This window comes from Piliocolobus tephrosceles, chromosome 1 (assembly GCF_002776525.5).
Source record: "Piliocolobus tephrosceles isolate RC106 chromosome 1, ASM277652v3, whole genome shotgun sequence".
NCBI classification, from domain to species: domain Eukaryota; kingdom Metazoa; phylum Chordata; class Mammalia; order Primates; family Cercopithecidae; genus Piliocolobus; species Piliocolobus tephrosceles.
This window is the reverse complement of record NC_045434.1, coordinates 72,713,487-72,731,675: the sequence shown is the minus strand read 5'-3', so window position 1 is coordinate 72,731,675 and position 18,189 is coordinate 72,713,487. Positions and strand designations below refer to the sequence as shown.

Below are 18,189 nucleotides of genomic sequence, written 5' to 3'. Positions count from 1 at the left end.
TCCAACTCTAAAATATAATGGTTTATTTTCTACACGACCTCAGTCATTTTTTGTTTTGTTTTTGAGAGAGGTTCTCACTTTGACACCCAGGCTAGAGTGTAGTGGCACAGTCACGGCTCACTGCAGCCTCGATCTCCTGGGCTCAAGCAATTCTCCCACCTCAGCATCCTGAGTAGCTGACAGTACAGGCATGCACCACCACACACCGCTAATTTTTGTATTTTTTTGTAGAGATAGGGTTTCACTATGCTACTCAGGTTGGTCTCAAACTCCTGGGCTCAAGCAATGTGCCCACCTCAGCCTCCCAAAATACTGGAATTATAGTTGTGAGCCACTGTACCCACCCCCTCAGTAATTTATTTTGCTGTTTTTCTTGTTAGATACATTCAACAAGGGACAATTTAATGCACTCTTCCTGAAAAGAATGGCTTTGACTTGAACTTGAATTTACTTATTATTAACCTTGCTAAGCGTATCAATTTTTAATTTCACAAAGGCTAAATTTTTCAGTGAATTATTTTAAATGAAGTCAGTGAGCAATATTAGTATCAAAAATAAAATACAATTAATTGAACAGTATTGTTGTTGTCTATATTTTAAATTATTTTTCCAATTGAAGATATGCTTTAAACAAAGGGCTCAAGCAATCAGGTACCCAAGAAAAAAGAATTTAATCTATGCTGCCTGGAAACTAATTGGATGAATATGATGGTATTCAAAATAATAGGAAAGCTAAGAAATACTCTTAGGAATACTAAGAGAAATTTAAATGTCCAAAGCAAAGGCTTAACTAGAGTGTCTAAATGTAGGAAGTCTCTGTGAGGAAAAGGAAAAAAATATGGTTGACGGTTTGAGACATAACAAAAAAAAAAATTCTTCTGGGCATTTTGACCACCAACTTCAGGGCTTCTAATTAGTCAGACAAAGTGACAGTTCCACAGTCTAGTTGAACAAATAATGTATCTAATGAAATTCAAAATCGCTGTTTTTCTCCGAGCACAGTGAGCTACATCATTCATAGCTTTGGGGTATTTCAAAATTAACAGAGGATGACTTCAGTCTGTCTCATGTTTCTTGGTTAACAAATTCACTGAAATTGTCTTGCAGAGCAATTTTAAGCAACTCTTTAATCTTAAACCACAAAGAGAGGTGGAGGTGGAGGTGTGTTACCTTGGTCCTATGGATGCTAATGTGAAGTGGAATCTTTTATTTCTCAAAATGGTCAATAGCAATTAGTATTCAGTGGTGTCTTTTTATTCTGGTGCCCTTGACCCACCTCTGCCCCCTTTTCTATATTACTCCTATTATATAGTGTAACTGGGGATATCCTTGCTTCTTTTCCATTCTAATTAAAGCATTCTTAGTGAACACGGGAACCATTTTTTATTTCATGAAGAATAATTACTGCAGCTAGGTGAAATCTGCCCACTGGGTTTTATATAATTTTTGACAAATATTTGCACCAATTTGACTGATGTATTCTTACCATTTCTCCGTGAAATGTTGGAAAAGTTTTCAGTTCCTTCAGAACAATAATCCTAAATATGTTTGTGAAAGACCAAGATAAATGGATAAACCGCCTTCAGGTTTTATTTGCTAATGTACTTTAAAATATTTTATTTTGTCACTAATATAAGAAATGATGACTTTGAATTTTTTTTTAATTTTTGCACATGTTTCTTTCCTAGTCAGAGTTTGACCTAAATACTCTTCTACTACACTAGTGACAACCTTAAGAAATATCATTTATTTAGGTTGGATGTGTAAAACCTATAGCTCTTGTTATATATCTTGTTTCTCTATTTTTCTCTAGACTCCTTTCTCAGAGCCAAGGGTGCCCTGACACATAAAAGAGAAAAAAATTACTAAACAGAGAGAAAGAGATAGTAACAGACTGAGAAAGTCAGAGACGATTTCTTCAAACCTCTACTGCAAAAATTGCTCCTCAAAATTTAAACAATACATTTGTTTAAAACCTCAAAAATATCTTGCTTTCTTTCAAAACTCTGAACTGTTAGATTTTTTACCATTCTTCAAAACAGCATCCACTCTCCAAGTTAGTTTTTTAGGTTCCTGTGTATTGGATGGGGATGAGGTAGGGAAAGGAGGCTAGCTACCTTTTATGGCTGTGAGGAAGGGCAAAGGTCTGGTTTGGCTCATTTTAAACAACATTGTTTAAAATAACAGGAACTTGAACTTTGAAGACAGTTGTTGGACTGAAACAGCAGCACAATCCCCTTATTACCTGTGTGGTCTTGTGCAAATCATTTATCTTATGAAGTTTCAGATTCCGTGACCCACCTACTTCACACCTAGGACTATTAGGAGGATTCAGTGTTATGATACATACAAAGCATTTAGTCCATTGCCTGGTGTACAATACCTCCCCAGCATTAACTCTGACATTGTAGTGTGCTTATGTTTACAAATGAATGTCAAGATGTTAGCATTGTTCAAGAGGCAATTAACCAAAGTCATTCATTAAAGTTAAGTTGTTTAATAAACAACTCAATTAGTATAAAGACTCTATACCAAAACTTTGAACTTTGTTCAAATTTCATTCATCCAAAGCAGTTGCTGAGTTCTTTCTAGCTACCAGACGTAACCTTAGGTCCTGTGCAAAACAGGCTTTTGGAGCAGGTGGAGTGCATTCCCCGATGGAACTGAAGTCCCTGGCCACCATTGTGGTGATGTTCATAACTGCCCTTACTGCAGGTTCCGGCTGGCTACTTAGGAATTCCCTAAGGAGATATTGACTAGATCAAGGTAGTTAGAGCTTGGTTTCACCTTCTAGGGGGAGAAGGGGTGGCTCTTAAAAAAAGCGAGGACAGTAAATTTAAATGTGGTTATAAATAATGATGTAAGACAACTATGTCCATGTTGTTAAAGTTGGCTGTTAGTTTTAAGTACAAAATTGTATGTTCTTTATATGGTGGGATTATTGTATGTAGTTATTTTTAAAAATCAGAAAAGTTAATGGATTTACTGTGATTTTCTTGTTTTACACAAATGCAAATTGTTTTATTAAAGAAGAAGAGTCCATTTTAGACCAAATTCATTCCCATAAAATGAAAACTTCTTGGAAAAGCAACAAAAAATAACTTTTTAAGAAAATGTATTGATTGGTAACTCATGACATTTCTCTTCTGTTTTGCCTTTTGGCTCCTGTGAATCTCAGAAAAAGAAGTCTGTTGCTACTCAGGAGGCTGAGGCAGAGGTTGCAGTGAGCAGAAATTGCGCCACTGCACTCCAGCCTGGGTGACAGAGTGAGACTCTGTCTCTGGAAAAGAAAAAAAAGTCTGTTGCTTGACAATGGCTTACCTTAGCAGAGGTTTTGTGGTACAATTCACTGATCTTTTTCCTTCATTATTCAGCTTTGTTTTCTTGCATTTTGTTCTAAATGTTTTTAAAAATATTTTGGTAATTAGGCAAGTTAATAAATTATAAAGGGTATCTATAGTTTTCCCCATCTCTTTCTGGTATTTTAATGACATGAATGCAGATTCTTTATTGATCCATGTAAGAATGAGCTCTCAGAAGTGAGAGTAATGAAATCAAGTAGCCAGAAGTACTTAGTAATTGGATTGTTTTTCATATTCTGCACTCAACTTTTATGGAAAAAAAAAAAAAAAAAAAAAAACTCCAATCAAGGTATATCAATAAGATGATCATCCATTCATTCCTTTTCAGTATCCAGTCCAGTCCATTTACCAGAGAGTTGCCACCATCATCTATGCCTCAGTATTTTCAAACTAAGCAACAATTGTAGTTTCTTTGCTTAAAATATTGATGGAATCAGTGATTCCTCATCTCCTTAATACACATTTCAGACTCCTTATCTGGACTATAAGACCAGTGCCTCCCACCCTTGCTGCCCTGCTTTTAATTCCTTAAAGACTGAGATCACCATAGAGCTTCCGGCCCATAATAGGGCAGCAAAATCTTTGTCATTTAACAGGTCCAAACTTAAATACCACTTCCTTAGGAAGACTTTTTTCTTTCAACCAAAATTAAGTCAGCCCCCTTTAATGATACCACTTATAGTACACTCTTCTCCTTCGTAGCACTTTGTGAATATTTTAACTACATATTGTTTTCTATTTGTTTGATACCAGTCTTGCTCCACTTGACAATATTCTCGTGCCCATAATGGTGCGACTCTGGCTAGTTTGTTCTTCATTATGCACCCATCACCTGGCACAATGCCTGGCAAGGGAGGAAAGGAGGATGGGTAGATCTGGTTTTCAGGGAATATAAAAATGACAGCACAGTTTTATCACAAATGTTTAATCTTTCTATATTTGCATATTTATAGCTTGGAGATTATGTAGTAAACAGGAAAGAGGATGAGGTTTTAAATCAAAATTCTCATGTTTCAATCCCAGCCTGGCACTTAGCACAATCCCAAAGAACTGTAGGAGGCATGCAATACTCACATCATTGATAGTATGGCTGCAAGGCCAAATGAGAAAAATGCAGATGCATTCAAAAGGTGGGAGCTACATGAGAACTCATGAACACAGAGAAGGGAAAAACAGACACAGGACCTACTTGAGGCTGAAGGGGAAGGGTTAGAAGACAGAGAGGAGCAGAAAAAATAACCATTGAGTACTAAGCTTATTACCTGGGTGATGAAATAATCTGTACACCAAACCCCCATGACTTGAGTTTACCTATGTAACAAACCTGCACATGTACTCCTGAACCTAAAATAAAAGTTTTTAAAAAAGTAATTGAATTGTTTGTAACTCAAAGGATAAATGCTTGAGGGGATGGATACCCCATTCTCCATCATGTGACTGTTTCACATTGCATGTTTGTATGAAAACATCGAATGTACTTCATGTACTACGTACCCACAAAAATTCTTAAAAATATATATGTTTTAAAAAGAATAAAATTAAACCCTTATCTCTCACCATATGCAAAAATAGAATCAAAATGGATTAAAAACTTACGTCAAAGACTTCAAACTATCAAGCTACTGCAAGAAAACATTGGGGAAAATCTACAGGACATAGGTCTGGGCAAAGATTTCTTGAGCAATATCCCACAAGCACAGACAACCAATGTAAACATGGGCAAATGAGGTCACATAAGTTAAAAATCTTCTGTACAGCAAAGGATGCAATCAATGAAGTGAAGGAGCACCCCACAGAATGGAAGAAAATATTTGCAAACTATCCCTCTGACAAGCGATTAATCATCAGAATATATAAGGAGCTCAAACAACTCTATAGGAAAAAACCTAATAATCCAAAAAATAGGCAAAATATTTGAATAGACATTTTTCAAAAGAAGACATACAAATGGCAGTCATATGAAAAGGTGCTCAGCATCATCGATTATCAGAGAAATGCAAATCAAAGCTATAATGAGGTTTCATCTCACCCCAGTTAAAATGGCTTATGTCCAAAAAACAGGCAATAAATAACAAAAGCTGGTAAGGATGTGGAGAAGGGAACCCTTGTACCCTGCTGGTAGGAATGTAAATTAGTACAATCACTATGGAGAACCATATGGAGGTTCCTCAAAAAACTAAAAATTGAGCTACCATATGACTCAGCAATCCCATTACAGGGTATATACCCAAAAGAAAGAAAATCAGTATATTGAAGCAATACCTTCATTCCTATGTTTGTTTCAGCATTGTTTACAATAGCTAAGATTTGGAAGCAACCTAAGTATCCATCATCAGATGGATGAACAAAATGTGGTACATATATACAATGGAGTACTATTCAGCCATAAAAAGAATGAGATCCAGTCATTTGCAACAACTGATGGAACTGGAGATTATTACATTAGGTGAAATAAGCCTGGTACAGAAAGACAAATGTTGCATGTTCTCACTTACCTGTGAGATTTAAAAATCAAAGCAATTGAACTCTTGGATTTAGAGAGTAGAAGGATGGTTACCAGAGGCTGGGAAGAATAGTGGAGGTTTGGGGAAAGGAGGGGATGCTTAATGGGTTAAAAAAATAGAATGAATGAATAAGACCTACTATTTGATAACACAATAGGGTGCCTGTAGGCAATAATAACTTAACTGTATAGTTTTAAATAACTTTAAAAATGTAATTAAATTGTTTGTAACTCAAAGGATAAATGCCTGAGGGGATGGATGCCCCATTCTCCATAAGGTGCTTGTTTCACATTGCATGCCTGCATCAAAACATCTCATGTGCCCCATAAATATACCTTCTATATGCCACAAAATTAAAAAAAATAAAAAATTAAGAAAAAAAATTTCTCAAGTAATTAAAACTAAGATGGCTGGGTAATTTAAGCTGTGTATTGGGTATAAGCAGAACACACTTTTTCTAAACCTTGTGAATTTTTTAAATGGTTATGAAATATTATAGGATCAGACTTTGTTATTTCATAAATATTATTATTACAAATAACATATCTAGAGCGATCCCAATTATGAAGTCATCAAGGATGGGGAAGAAAATTTCAGAGAGAAACAATAAATCTTAATGTATGGTGCTTATCTTCAAGTAACTTAAAATGAACCATGAACAAATAAGGTTCTCAAAACATTTAATTCCTATCATGCCTACCATCTTTACTATGGCATGAAGAGAATCATAAAGTAATCATTTGGACGATGTTAGCAACTAAATAGTTGTAAACTGAGCTAGATTGTCTATAAGATATTAATGCTTGTGATGCTGACCCCAAAATGTTATGTCCTTTTTTTTTTTTTTTTGCCATTACATAAAAATGTACAACTACTATGTCTCTCTAGTCATTACAGTATCACCCAGCAACATGTTTTTTGGGACACATTAAATGACTTAGTGATACTTAAGAAGATACTTTGATCAAAGTAATAAATGAGTAAATATTCCCAGGTTATGGAATAGTGCTAGGCATACAATAGATGGTTTTTTAAATAACTGCTGACTTAATGAATTATAATATATATATATATATATACACACACACAAACTTTATATCCATCATATGTAATTATACTATATACAAATTATATGACATGTAGATATATAATATATTTAATTATATACTTGTATTATATATACATGTATATATGTGTGTGTGTATATATATATAGGCGTTACATAAAATACTCATTTTGATGAGGATACTGGGAAACGGACCACTCATACCTTAGTGATGGTAGTATAAATTCAACTTTCTGGAAAACAATTAGTCAACTAATATCTGAAATGGTAGAGCATTCATTCATGTTTACCCAATAACTCTAAAAAGTATCCCTAAAGATGCATCATTCTGTATCCATCAATGTCATCTTTGTTAAGTGAATGCTCTGCATCTATAAAAATAGTACATGCAATTATTTAAAAAGTCATGCTACCAAAAATACTTACTGGCATATATGGTAAAGCAAATAAAGTTTACTAAATAATATGTAAGTATTCATCTTAATGTTTTTCTTAATTATGTGCACATCTATTTGTATAGAATAAAAGATAGGAAAGATTATCTATAATAATTTAACAGTGGCTAACTCTGGGTAGTGTAATTATGAATGATTGTTTTCTTCATTTGTTTTATAATCTTTAAAGTTTATATCATAAACATAGTTGTAGTTAGGAAAATGCAGATAGTACTTGATAGTACTTTTAAAAGAGCTCTCTTTAGTTCTCCAAGAACTAAATTTTATCATTTGTTTAACAAGTATTTAATGACCAATACTAAACTCTAAAAATTTGTTAAGCGCTCTGAAGTTTACAAAGATAAATAAAAAGCATTATCTGTTCTCAAATGGTTTATGTTACTATTACCTTGGTTTATCATGGGACAAAGCAATAATTAGACTTAAATTTAAAATTCAGGGAGGTTTTGGGAGATGAACGATGGTCGTGAAAACAAAAGGGACGTATATGAAACCACAGGTTTCTATCTACCATTCGTTGAGACATATTGACTAGCCTTTTCTAACCTCAGTTTTTATATCTGTGAAATAAGAACATTGAGAGAAATGAATGATCAAATGAATGTACTCTAAAGTAGTATTTCAGATTTAGTTTGATAATACCTCCAAGCAATTAATCTCATTTATTTTAAAAATATTTTTCACGTTTTATTGTAATTTATTTGTAAATAGAAAATATGTTCTCGATCCTAACAATTGTTAGGTTAATTAGAGAAATAGTTTTTTTCTGCAGATCTTTCCCCCATCAACTCATCCATTTTTCTAACCATTGATCATCCATTCATCCAGTTTTTATAGGCTCTTTCACAGATAAAGCACTGTGTTGGGCATTATGGCATGTCTTTAATTACTCTGCTCCTTTAATATCCCCTTTAAGACTATGTATACATTAGAAAATAATTAATCTAGTATCTTTAGCTATCTATATGACCATTTTGAGTCAGCTACATAGCTGATACAAATGAACTTGATGAACTCCGGTATTAAGCAGGCCAAAATTAAGATATTCAGTGAAGTTTCAGCAGCATCACTTGAAGAAAAGAAAGTCAGTGTCTTCCTGTGGCAGGCTGTGGTCACAATACACAAGGAGTGTAAGTTCAAAAGACATTCTCAAACTGGAACACATCCAAATCAGTTAACAAGGGTAGAAAATGGTTGAGAAAACATACTACATGGAAACTAGTTGGAGAGAACAGGGATGTTTAAACTGAAATGGGGAAATTTAGCGGAGAGGAGGACAAATGCTTAAAAATACCTGAGGTTCTAGTCCAGGTATTAGAGATTAGAGGTAAGGTCCTAAGGAGTTCAGTGCTGTTAGCATGACCAACCATATGCACCTTTTGCCCAAAATAGTCCCAGTTTATGCCTGATGCAACTCAGTTGGCTCCTATTAATCACTTCGAGTGCCCCATTTCACTCAGAAGGTCTCAATGTGAACAAAAGGTTATATTTGCCCTAAGTTTTGTAGAACCGATAGAATTCTTTGTTCTACATCAGAAAGAACTTTCCAACGATAAAGACTATTCAATAATGTGATGGGACAATTTGCAAAGCGACTATTTCCATGTCACTGGTAAGGAACAAGCAGAGGCCTGGGGTCACTTTCTGGGATGTTCTAGGCAAGGATTCCTTATTTGGTGAGAGGATAAAGTTGGTGACTTTTAAGCTTTCTGCCTTTTGATTTTAAGATTCTGTTGTTTTATTTTTTAATATTCTATGGTCAAATATCAGATCCATGACATACCTACAAAAAAACAACTTTTAAAATATACTTTTTCTCTCACTAACATGAAGACCTCTCCATTTTACATTTCATTGAATTTCTGTGGATGTTGACTAATTCTGGAGATGTGCCAAATTCATGCTAGTAGTTCTATGTGTGGTACCTTGTGAAATGATGGGAATCCCTGCTATGATAAAGAAATAAGACCGGGGAGGTACTGTTTAAGAATATGACCTGGACAGAAAATAAATCCAACATTTATTGAAACTTATTTATTTATAATGTAAATGGTTTGCTTTTATATTGATTTAATACATTTAATAGTTAGTCTATATTATAAATCATTTACTATAGCAGGCTGTTTCATGATGTAAAATTAAGAGCACACAGCCTTTGAACTTAAAACGGCCCATGTTAGAATCCTTAGTGTGCCAGTTATATCAGTTCTGTGATTTGAAATAAAATATTTAACTTCTCTCTGAGCCTCACCTTCTCCGTCTCTCCTACAAAGAGAAAACCCTACCATTTTGGAGTGTAATTCTGAGGATTCTAAATAATTATGTTCAATAACCTTGTACATAGTATGCTTTCAAAAAGTTCGTTCTGATGAAAGACTGTTTTGTGAATGTGAAATCTATTTTAACCTACTTGTTACTGTTTAATGCTGCTCTGTTTGTGCATCCTTGTGTTCAAGGTTGACTGTCCATTTGTTAGCACATCTGCATATTCCTCATAATTAATATCTTTTTAAATGACATATGGTTTAGTGACTGGAAATCGAGTCTTGCCTTCTGTTTTCAATTTGTTCATGACTCAATGACTCAATATATGTGTCTGAACTTTAATTTTCCGTTCTGGAAAGTAGAATTTAAAACCCTTGCTCATAAGTAGCTATTTCAGAAAATGATGAAGAAATGTGTAATCCAAGGATTTTGAATATGCACCAGGCTATTCAGCAATGCAGCATATAGGCAAAAGGCCACTGTTTCTCTAATGTTAACAGAGAAGCCTAAATGAGAATGCCAAAAATGTAATCCCTGAAGTGAGGGGGTAATTCGGGGTAGGCTAGAGTCAGATTCTTAGTGAATTCAGCAAGAAGCACCACATCTAAATGGAATGAGCACAGAAAGAGTTGGTGGGAGCCCTAGGCCCTGGAATGAGGCTGAGAACATCATTAACCTGGATGAACAACTGATAGCACCCCCAAGGTCTTGCCTCCGCAAGCCAGGGATCTCTGAAAGACAAGGCCCAGTGCACTCCTGGAAGTGAGTTTCTACTTCTGAGTCCCCCGTAGCATTTATACCTCTTCTGTTCTGAGTATTCTTTTTTTGGTGATATAGTTATTTGAGTCAGATCTAATCTGTTAAACATAAAGTAGATTATTTTATTCCTCCTTCTACCTATTCTGCCCGTTCCCTGCCTCTAACAAGAACCTTGTGCAGAGTGGTATTCAATATCTTGTATTATAGAATTAAGTTTGATACAAAATATTACAGGCTTATTTGATATTTTAATATAGCATTTTATTTCACTATTTTGAAATGCACGCACACAGGCCAAAAAAAACATACCACAAAAGTAACATGTTGGTGGGATGTCCTGAGAAACAATTTAGTGCATATGGAAAGCACAGTGAATTCATTTTCTCCCTAAAATATTCTTCTTGTCCCCACAGACTTGGTAGTCACCAGCTACATTTGTAAAGCCTCTGTTTTTGCCTTTGAGAGCTCACCCCCCAGAGTTTTATAAATCTGTAGGGAGCAAAGGTTTAAGACATGTGTAAATAAATTATTTTATATTTGCTTTTTTGTTTGTTTTATTTTGTTTTGTTTTCTTAGAGGAGTTTAGGACATGTCTCAGTCATTGTCTATTTGGTTTTTTGTTTTCTTTCATTTTACATATAGATAAGAGTCTAGTGGTGTATATCATTTTAAAGTGTAATGAAATTATACATTCAAGAGATTATACCATCTTGATTATTCCAATCTGTGATTTAATTTATTGCTTAATGTTTTGTATGAATTTGGTCTTCTGAAGCAGGTTAAATTTGAAATTTTATTAGAAACCCACTTCCTTTGAATTTATAGATTGGGGTAGCTGTTTTATCTAGTCTTTGTGTAGAATTAGTATTTACTGGACAAGATGTGTTGATTCAGGCGGTTGTCTTGGAGTGTTTGCCCCGTGAGGGTCATATTAAACTTGAGAGAAGCTTTTTGAGCAACAGAGCATCTTGGAGACAATATATCAAGCTGATGGATACAAGGCTCTTCTGTTAAGAAACCAGCAGCGGAATTATGGCTGGCTCCCAGTTATTGCTTTGGTGCTAAGGAGCCTCTAAGGATTAAATCTAGGATAAAAGGGGTTAAACAGAGGGGAAAGGAAGGTTTCCAGAATTCAGTGTTACTGGAAGCATACAGAATGAATAGTTATATATAAATAATTTAAGATGACCATTCTTTTTGGAAATATTTCACAGTTTAATATATTCAAAGTGTACCAATTTAATGGAGCATATTGTTTTATTATTACTCAGAAGAGAATTCATGACACTTTATTATTATTATTATGAAACCTACTTTGGGGCACTTCTTCCTACTTTCTTAATAGAAAGGCAATGTAGTTTTTTAACACATAAGGGATTTTTGTGTGCATATTAAAAACTGTTTTTTGGGGGGCTAATGACTTGAAATTCAGAATTTGGATTTTCAATTACATTATACTCCTTGATGTAGAAAAATTAGACAAAAATAATCAAATAAGAGACATGGTTTTATATGTGATACATTGTATGCAATTTGCACTTTACTTTTTGCCTGTGTTTTCACAGTGCTCTTTTTTCTATGTGTGCACTTATTATAAATCAAAGTATATAAATCAAATAAGAAATTATGATTGTTTAAAACTATTTGTGTTCATAGATAAAATATCAATTAAAAAGCCTTTAGCAATGAATGTCCTTCAAACCAAAAATGTGAACTTAAGAAGTGGATAGCTGGCCCTGGGCAGCAATCTTATTGCACTTTCTAGTCATGCCACACTTTTACTAATCGAGAGAATTATTTCATATCATTTCCTCTCTCTTCAAGCGTCCATTTCATCCACACACTTTGTCACTGAGCCTTTGCTTTTATTTTGCTCACTGAGAAACTGGGTATCATCAAAGGAGATCTTTGCTATTATTTCATCACTGAATCTACTCACTGCTTTACATCTTCATCTGTCCATTCACTTTTGCACAATGCGAGAACTATCCCTGCTCTGTTTGGTAGCCATTGTGCACTGACTCTCAGTTGATTCAAATGTGCACTGACTCACGTCTCTCTTCCTGCACTAGGACTTTGCTCTGGCAATCTTTCTTTCTTCTACAGTATCATTTCGCTTAGTCTATGCTGGATTCTTCCAATAAACATGCTTATATACTGCAACATCTTCCAGTCTTTAGAAAACCTTCATTTGATATCATGAGCTTTGCTAGCTGCTGCCCCATTTTCTAATCCCTTTTAGAATAAATTCCCTCTAAGTGTTGTCTAAGCTCAATGTATCTGCTCTTTACTCCCTTATTCTCTTCACAACGTTAGTTCAGACTGCTGTGCCCAACACTGCACTGCATCTGTGCTTTGCAAAGTTATCAAACACCTGCACTTGGCCAAATGCAAAGTTTTAACTCCCAGTCTTCTTGTTCCTTAAAGTCTCAGCCGAGTTGAGACAGCTGATACGTCCTTCCTTTTTCATGTGATGTCCTTCCTTTTTCATGTGCCTTCTTTCTTTACTTGGCTTCCAGTCTACACCTCAGTTTTTCTCCTACCTCACTGACCACTCCTTCTCAGTATCCTTTTCTATAGAGGCTTCCTCCTGACCTCAACATTTTGGTGAATTCCGGGGCTCAGTTCTCAGACCTCTTCTATACTCATTCTATCAACACTCACTTCTAGTTTATTTCACCATCTCAGCCTTTAAATATCACATATATGCTGACCTACAACTCCTGTGAAGACTACGACTCCTATGAAGACTACAACTCCTGTGAAGACTTTTCCTTTCTCTCTCCTCCTTAGTTCATGTTAGCCACGCTGACCTTCCTACTGTTCCTTAAACACAACCAGAATGTTTTCCTCCTTACTGCCTTTGAATGTACTGCTCTCTCTGGCTGGATTGCTCTTCCTCCAGACATTTGGATGGCTGCCTCCCTCATGTCAGTGAGGTCTCTGTTCAAATATCACTGAATTGCATTTTCTTCCTGTAATCTTCCCATCGAATTGAAGTTGTTACCTAATAACTAAAACTGCACAATTCTTTTTACCGTCTCTTTCCTTATCCTGCTTTATTTTTCTACAAAGTACTTATGGCCACCTGATATCACTGTGTACACAGTACTTACTTGTTCATCACCTGCTCTCTCCACTTGAATGTAAGCTACCTAGGGGCAGGAGTCGTGTCTGTTTTATTCAGTGCTGTTCTCCTTCCACATGAAGAGTACTGCTTAGCACAGAGTGGAGCCTCAATAAATGTTTATTGAACAAATGAATGAATTATTAATGAACTCAAACCCATTACAGCAGATTGATGAAACATGTAATCTAATTCTTCTATTCTCATCACTGATCATTCATTAGCCTCATTGTTCACAGACAGCTTCTTCTGAATTGGAGAGTGCATAAAATTGACACACTACACAAGGTTATGTATAAAATGAAGTTGAAAGTGGACCCTGATATTTCATTTATTCTCATTATTTTGATCACTTCTCCTTCTTCATCAATGGCCTCTGGTAATTTGTGGTCATTAGGAACCTATATTAGAATAATCAGAATGTTCCCAACAAAGTATGTTATACTAGCAATTAAATTATGCTAAAGAAAGTTCAGGTCAGTCCAATGTAATAATAGTTATAATATTTAGCAGCTAGTAATCATCAGGATCTAAAATCAGGTGCTTTATTTATATGATCTCTGAACTTCACAACAATTCTGTAAAGGAAAAATATTTGTACCTACTTTAAAGATCAGAAAATATAGGCTCGGAGTCATTAGGTCATTTTCCTAAAGGCACAGAGTTTTGCTGAATTTGCTTTCAGGTTTCTGAATAGCTTTGGAACAAACTGATTTGATTTGGAACATGCTGATGTGACAGGCTCATTTAAGGTATACCTGTTTGAAAAAATTAATTAAATAACCAGTGTCATCTTATCAATTTTTTTTAGTAGAATAGGCTTTAGTTTTACACATTCCTATTAGGGCTTCTAGAACCATTCAAACAGATTGCGCTGGTAAATTGTACCAAGCAGGTATGTTGAAGTCAGAACAGATTGGCTGGAGACTCAACTAGACTAGAAAAAGTGGTATGTATGCTCTAACTTGCAAAATTGAATAAGGGCAGGAGAAGCGATAACTGAGAAGGGATAACTGTATAACACATATAGGGAAAAATGTCTAATTTTTATATTTTCATGGATAAGCATTAAGGCTGGAATATGCTATATTCAGCCACTTATGTTTATTAATCATTCCAGGAAAATACAATTTTAGCAAACTTCCCTTCCTCAAAATAAAAAAAGAAAGAAAGAAAATAAAGCCATTGTGTTCATATGTAGTGGTGTGATTTAAGGCAGCAATGGACGATATCGGGGGGGAAGAATATGAGATTTGGACTGCTTCAGTGTTCAATTGCTTGGTCTATTGAACAAAGAGTTAAATTAAAAAGGTACTTTAATATTTGCTTCACTAAATTCCCTCCATGTTTTCAATTAGATAAACAGAAGTACAGGTGGGAATGTGCTGCATATTCATTTGTCTTGCTGTTTGGGGGCCGGCTTTTAAGACTGAAATACTAATGTAATTGTGTTGAAATGAACAATAAGGAAATACAGGAGTTCAGGAATGAAAATGTTAAATTAAATGGACCATGTTTAACATTGTTGTTGATCCTGAGGAACAGTTTTTCCAGTATATGGAGCATTTCGATTCCATCCAGCATATGTTCTCCACAGTTTTCTCTGCTCTAATTCATCTGTGTTTTTCGACAGCTCCAGATGGCGTGCTGCCTCCCAGGCTTTCATCTGCCACTCCAACCAGTCTTCAGGTTGTCTGGTCTACACCAGCTCGTAATAATGCTCCTGGCTCTCCCAGATACCAACTCCAGATGAGGTCTGGCGACTCCACCCATGAATTTCTAGAGTGAGCATTCTACTTTGTCCATTTTATCTATCAGCTGGGTTACATAATATAGACATAGCATTTTTGAAGAGTAGGTCGATTCTCATTTGCAAAAAATATAGGTTACCTTTTAAAAGTTAAAAAAAGAAATAGTGTCTGAACTGTCACTAATAAATTATAACACCTATTGTACAAATCAACATGGCAGTCAGTCTCAACACTACTAGCATTTACATTTCATAGAAACACAAGATTACAAACTCTCAGTCATTTATTTTATAAGAGGCCATTTATTTTAAAAGAGATCTCATTTGATGGCAGAAAATTACAGTACTTAAATGTATGTTGACATCTTCTAAAATTTTTTTGTAGTAAGAAATTTATTTGCTTTTATTTCTTTGAATGTTGAAAACTTCCTAATTGACATTTCTTTCCCATACAGGTTATTTTCTAATCCTTCTGCATCGTTAAGCTATGAAGTGAGCGATCTCCAACCGTACACAGAGTATATGTTTCGGTTGGTTGCCTCCAATGGATTTGGCAGTGCACATAGTTCTTGGATTCCATTCATGACCGCAGAGGACAGTAAGTGGTCTAAACAATACACGGCCAAATGTCTTCTACATTAGGGAGTTTAAAATGTCTTCAGTTTTTTCCAAAGCAAAGAAATGAACCTCCCTTATTTACTTGTCGTTTAGTGACAATAATCTGTTCCAGGACAAGCGGGGGGCAAAGGTGGTCAGTCTCTCCAGAAAGAAGAATAATGTGGTCTTGGAGGGTTGGAGGGTTAGGCTTACAGACAGGACAAAGTAATACACTATAAATTATGATATGGCCCCATTCTGTCCTTCAGGGTACATCTTGGTGCCCTGCAAGAGAAAAGTTGTCATCTTCTGCTTTATGACTGAATGTTCTCTGTTTCGGAGAAATTCTGGCAGGCAGAAGAAAATGAAATATGGACCTTACTTCATGAGGCTGCTTACGTATACTTGTTCCTGGAAACAGGTTTCATTTTCCTGCTTTTACTCTCCAAAGACAGCCTTCAGTATAGAGAAGCATAATCTGATAGCAGTGTATTACAAAAGGTGGATTGAGATTTCTTTATTCAACCAATAAAGAGAATTTTACAGTTGTTCAATAAAAAGTTATTTTTGCATATATTTGCTAGATTATATTTGGAATAAATACATGACCATAACATTTGGTTTTATACAAATTGCCTCTATAAAAGCATATATATGAAAGTAGAGGGTTTTTTAAAGAAAAGTTGGAAATCAAATCAAGCTATACAGAGTGAATAAGGACATTGTATCTTTGAACAGTTAGGTTTTTTGAGTTAATCTTGTCAAGTTTTTTAATCACAGGCTTCTTAGGAGATGTTTTCTGCTGGCCCATTGCCATGCTGGCTCTATATCCAATGAGAACGTTAAGTGACTTTCAAAAGCCTAGATATTAACACAAGGATATGGTATTTGCAACAATATCAATTGTTTATTAAATATATTGTTTTATTTCTATAATACCTTTAATTGTATTATTTTAGTGAAGATAAGACATCAAATGAGATATAATCAGTACAATCTATCTTGTTTAAAGTTGACTTTATTTTTACAAAAAAAAGCCAGCATTATGAGCAATAATGTATATTACTTAATCCATTTCTTCCAATTCGTAATTACTCCCTGGGAGAAAGTTAGCTACTTTGCAAGGGGACTCTCAGTGTTTTTGTTCTCAAGGGTGTCATTTAGTAAATTATCAGCACAGTACAATAAACGGCACCCAAAGTTCAGAAAGCATTAATTCACCACTTTTTAGGAGGAACATTACATGCACTCTGGGGAATCCGGACTCCATGATTACCAGATTTAGAGACTGAAGAATTCACACTCAAAATAGATTTCCAAAGAAACATTGAAAACAACTGAAGATAGGTTTGTAATCTCCTTCTTATGTACAGCAGCATGCTTGATGGCACTAAATAAATATTAGCCAAAAATAATTATTCAACCCACTGCAGAGGTGATGTCTCAATAGAATGCTTGGAAGAAGGGAGAAAGAATTTTTTTTTGGCACAGCACTTCTTATTCCCCTAGAGAAAGGTCAACACTCAAACCTCCTCAGTGGTAATCTCCCCACAATTTTTATTGAATGAGGGCCATGACCTGCCATCTATTGGCAGGGAGGTAGCACATAAATAAGCAAAAGTCCAACATATTGTAAAATACCAATTAGCATAGCTTCCTTTGTTGAGCAAACTTACCTTTGGTCTCCTTTTACTATAAAACAAGTTTTACAGACCATACATGTACATGGTTGGAATTTTCATACACAGAGACCCTACCATGGTTGTGATATTTAGGGCTTGAGTTTAAAGTGAGTGCTATTAACCCTTCATTGTCCTTAAGTAAGAATTAGTAACACTTGAATAAATAGCAGGTATCAACTCATAACCATCATTTTTGTGTAAACCTTTTCCTCAAAATGAATGAACCCTTTCTTCCTCTGCTTTGTGTGTACACTGTGAAGTCACATACATAGCAAAGAACTGGAAGGAGGCCATGTGTACCTGCAGATTATGTTAGCAGTACATACTCACCCCTGAGACATGGTGACAGGGTACTGTATATTTTAGATGTCAGTGGAGATGGATGCCATCTCTGAGAGGATGTGCAATTGAGTTGACAAAGACTGAGTGATTGGCATTGGGCACAAGCAGTTTTCTGTCAAGGCTACAAAGCATTGCTTATAAAACCACCCATATGGACAGGTCCATGCCAGAATCACGCTTCATACATGATCCTGACCAGCACCCCCTGCTCACCAAAATGTAATTTTCTTTTTCTTTCTTTCTTTCTTTCTTTCTTTCTTTCTTTCTTTCTTTCTTTCTT

At 35.2% G+C, this 18,189-nt stretch overlaps 1 protein-coding gene across 1 annotated transcript in view; it reads left to right on the top strand.

The window, feature by feature from the left end:
* Window positions 1–18,189, top strand: part of USH2A (usherin) — a 798,346-nt gene that overhangs the window by 502,673 nt on the left and 277,484 nt on the right. Inside the window, exons 38-39 of the mRNA XM_023203737.1 lie at window positions 15,172–15,322; window positions 15,744–15,886. Coding sequence (XP_023059505.1) covers window positions 15,172–15,322; window positions 15,744–15,886 — 294 coding nt within the window. The remainder of the gene's footprint in view (window positions 1–15,171; window positions 15,323–15,743; window positions 15,887–18,189) is intronic.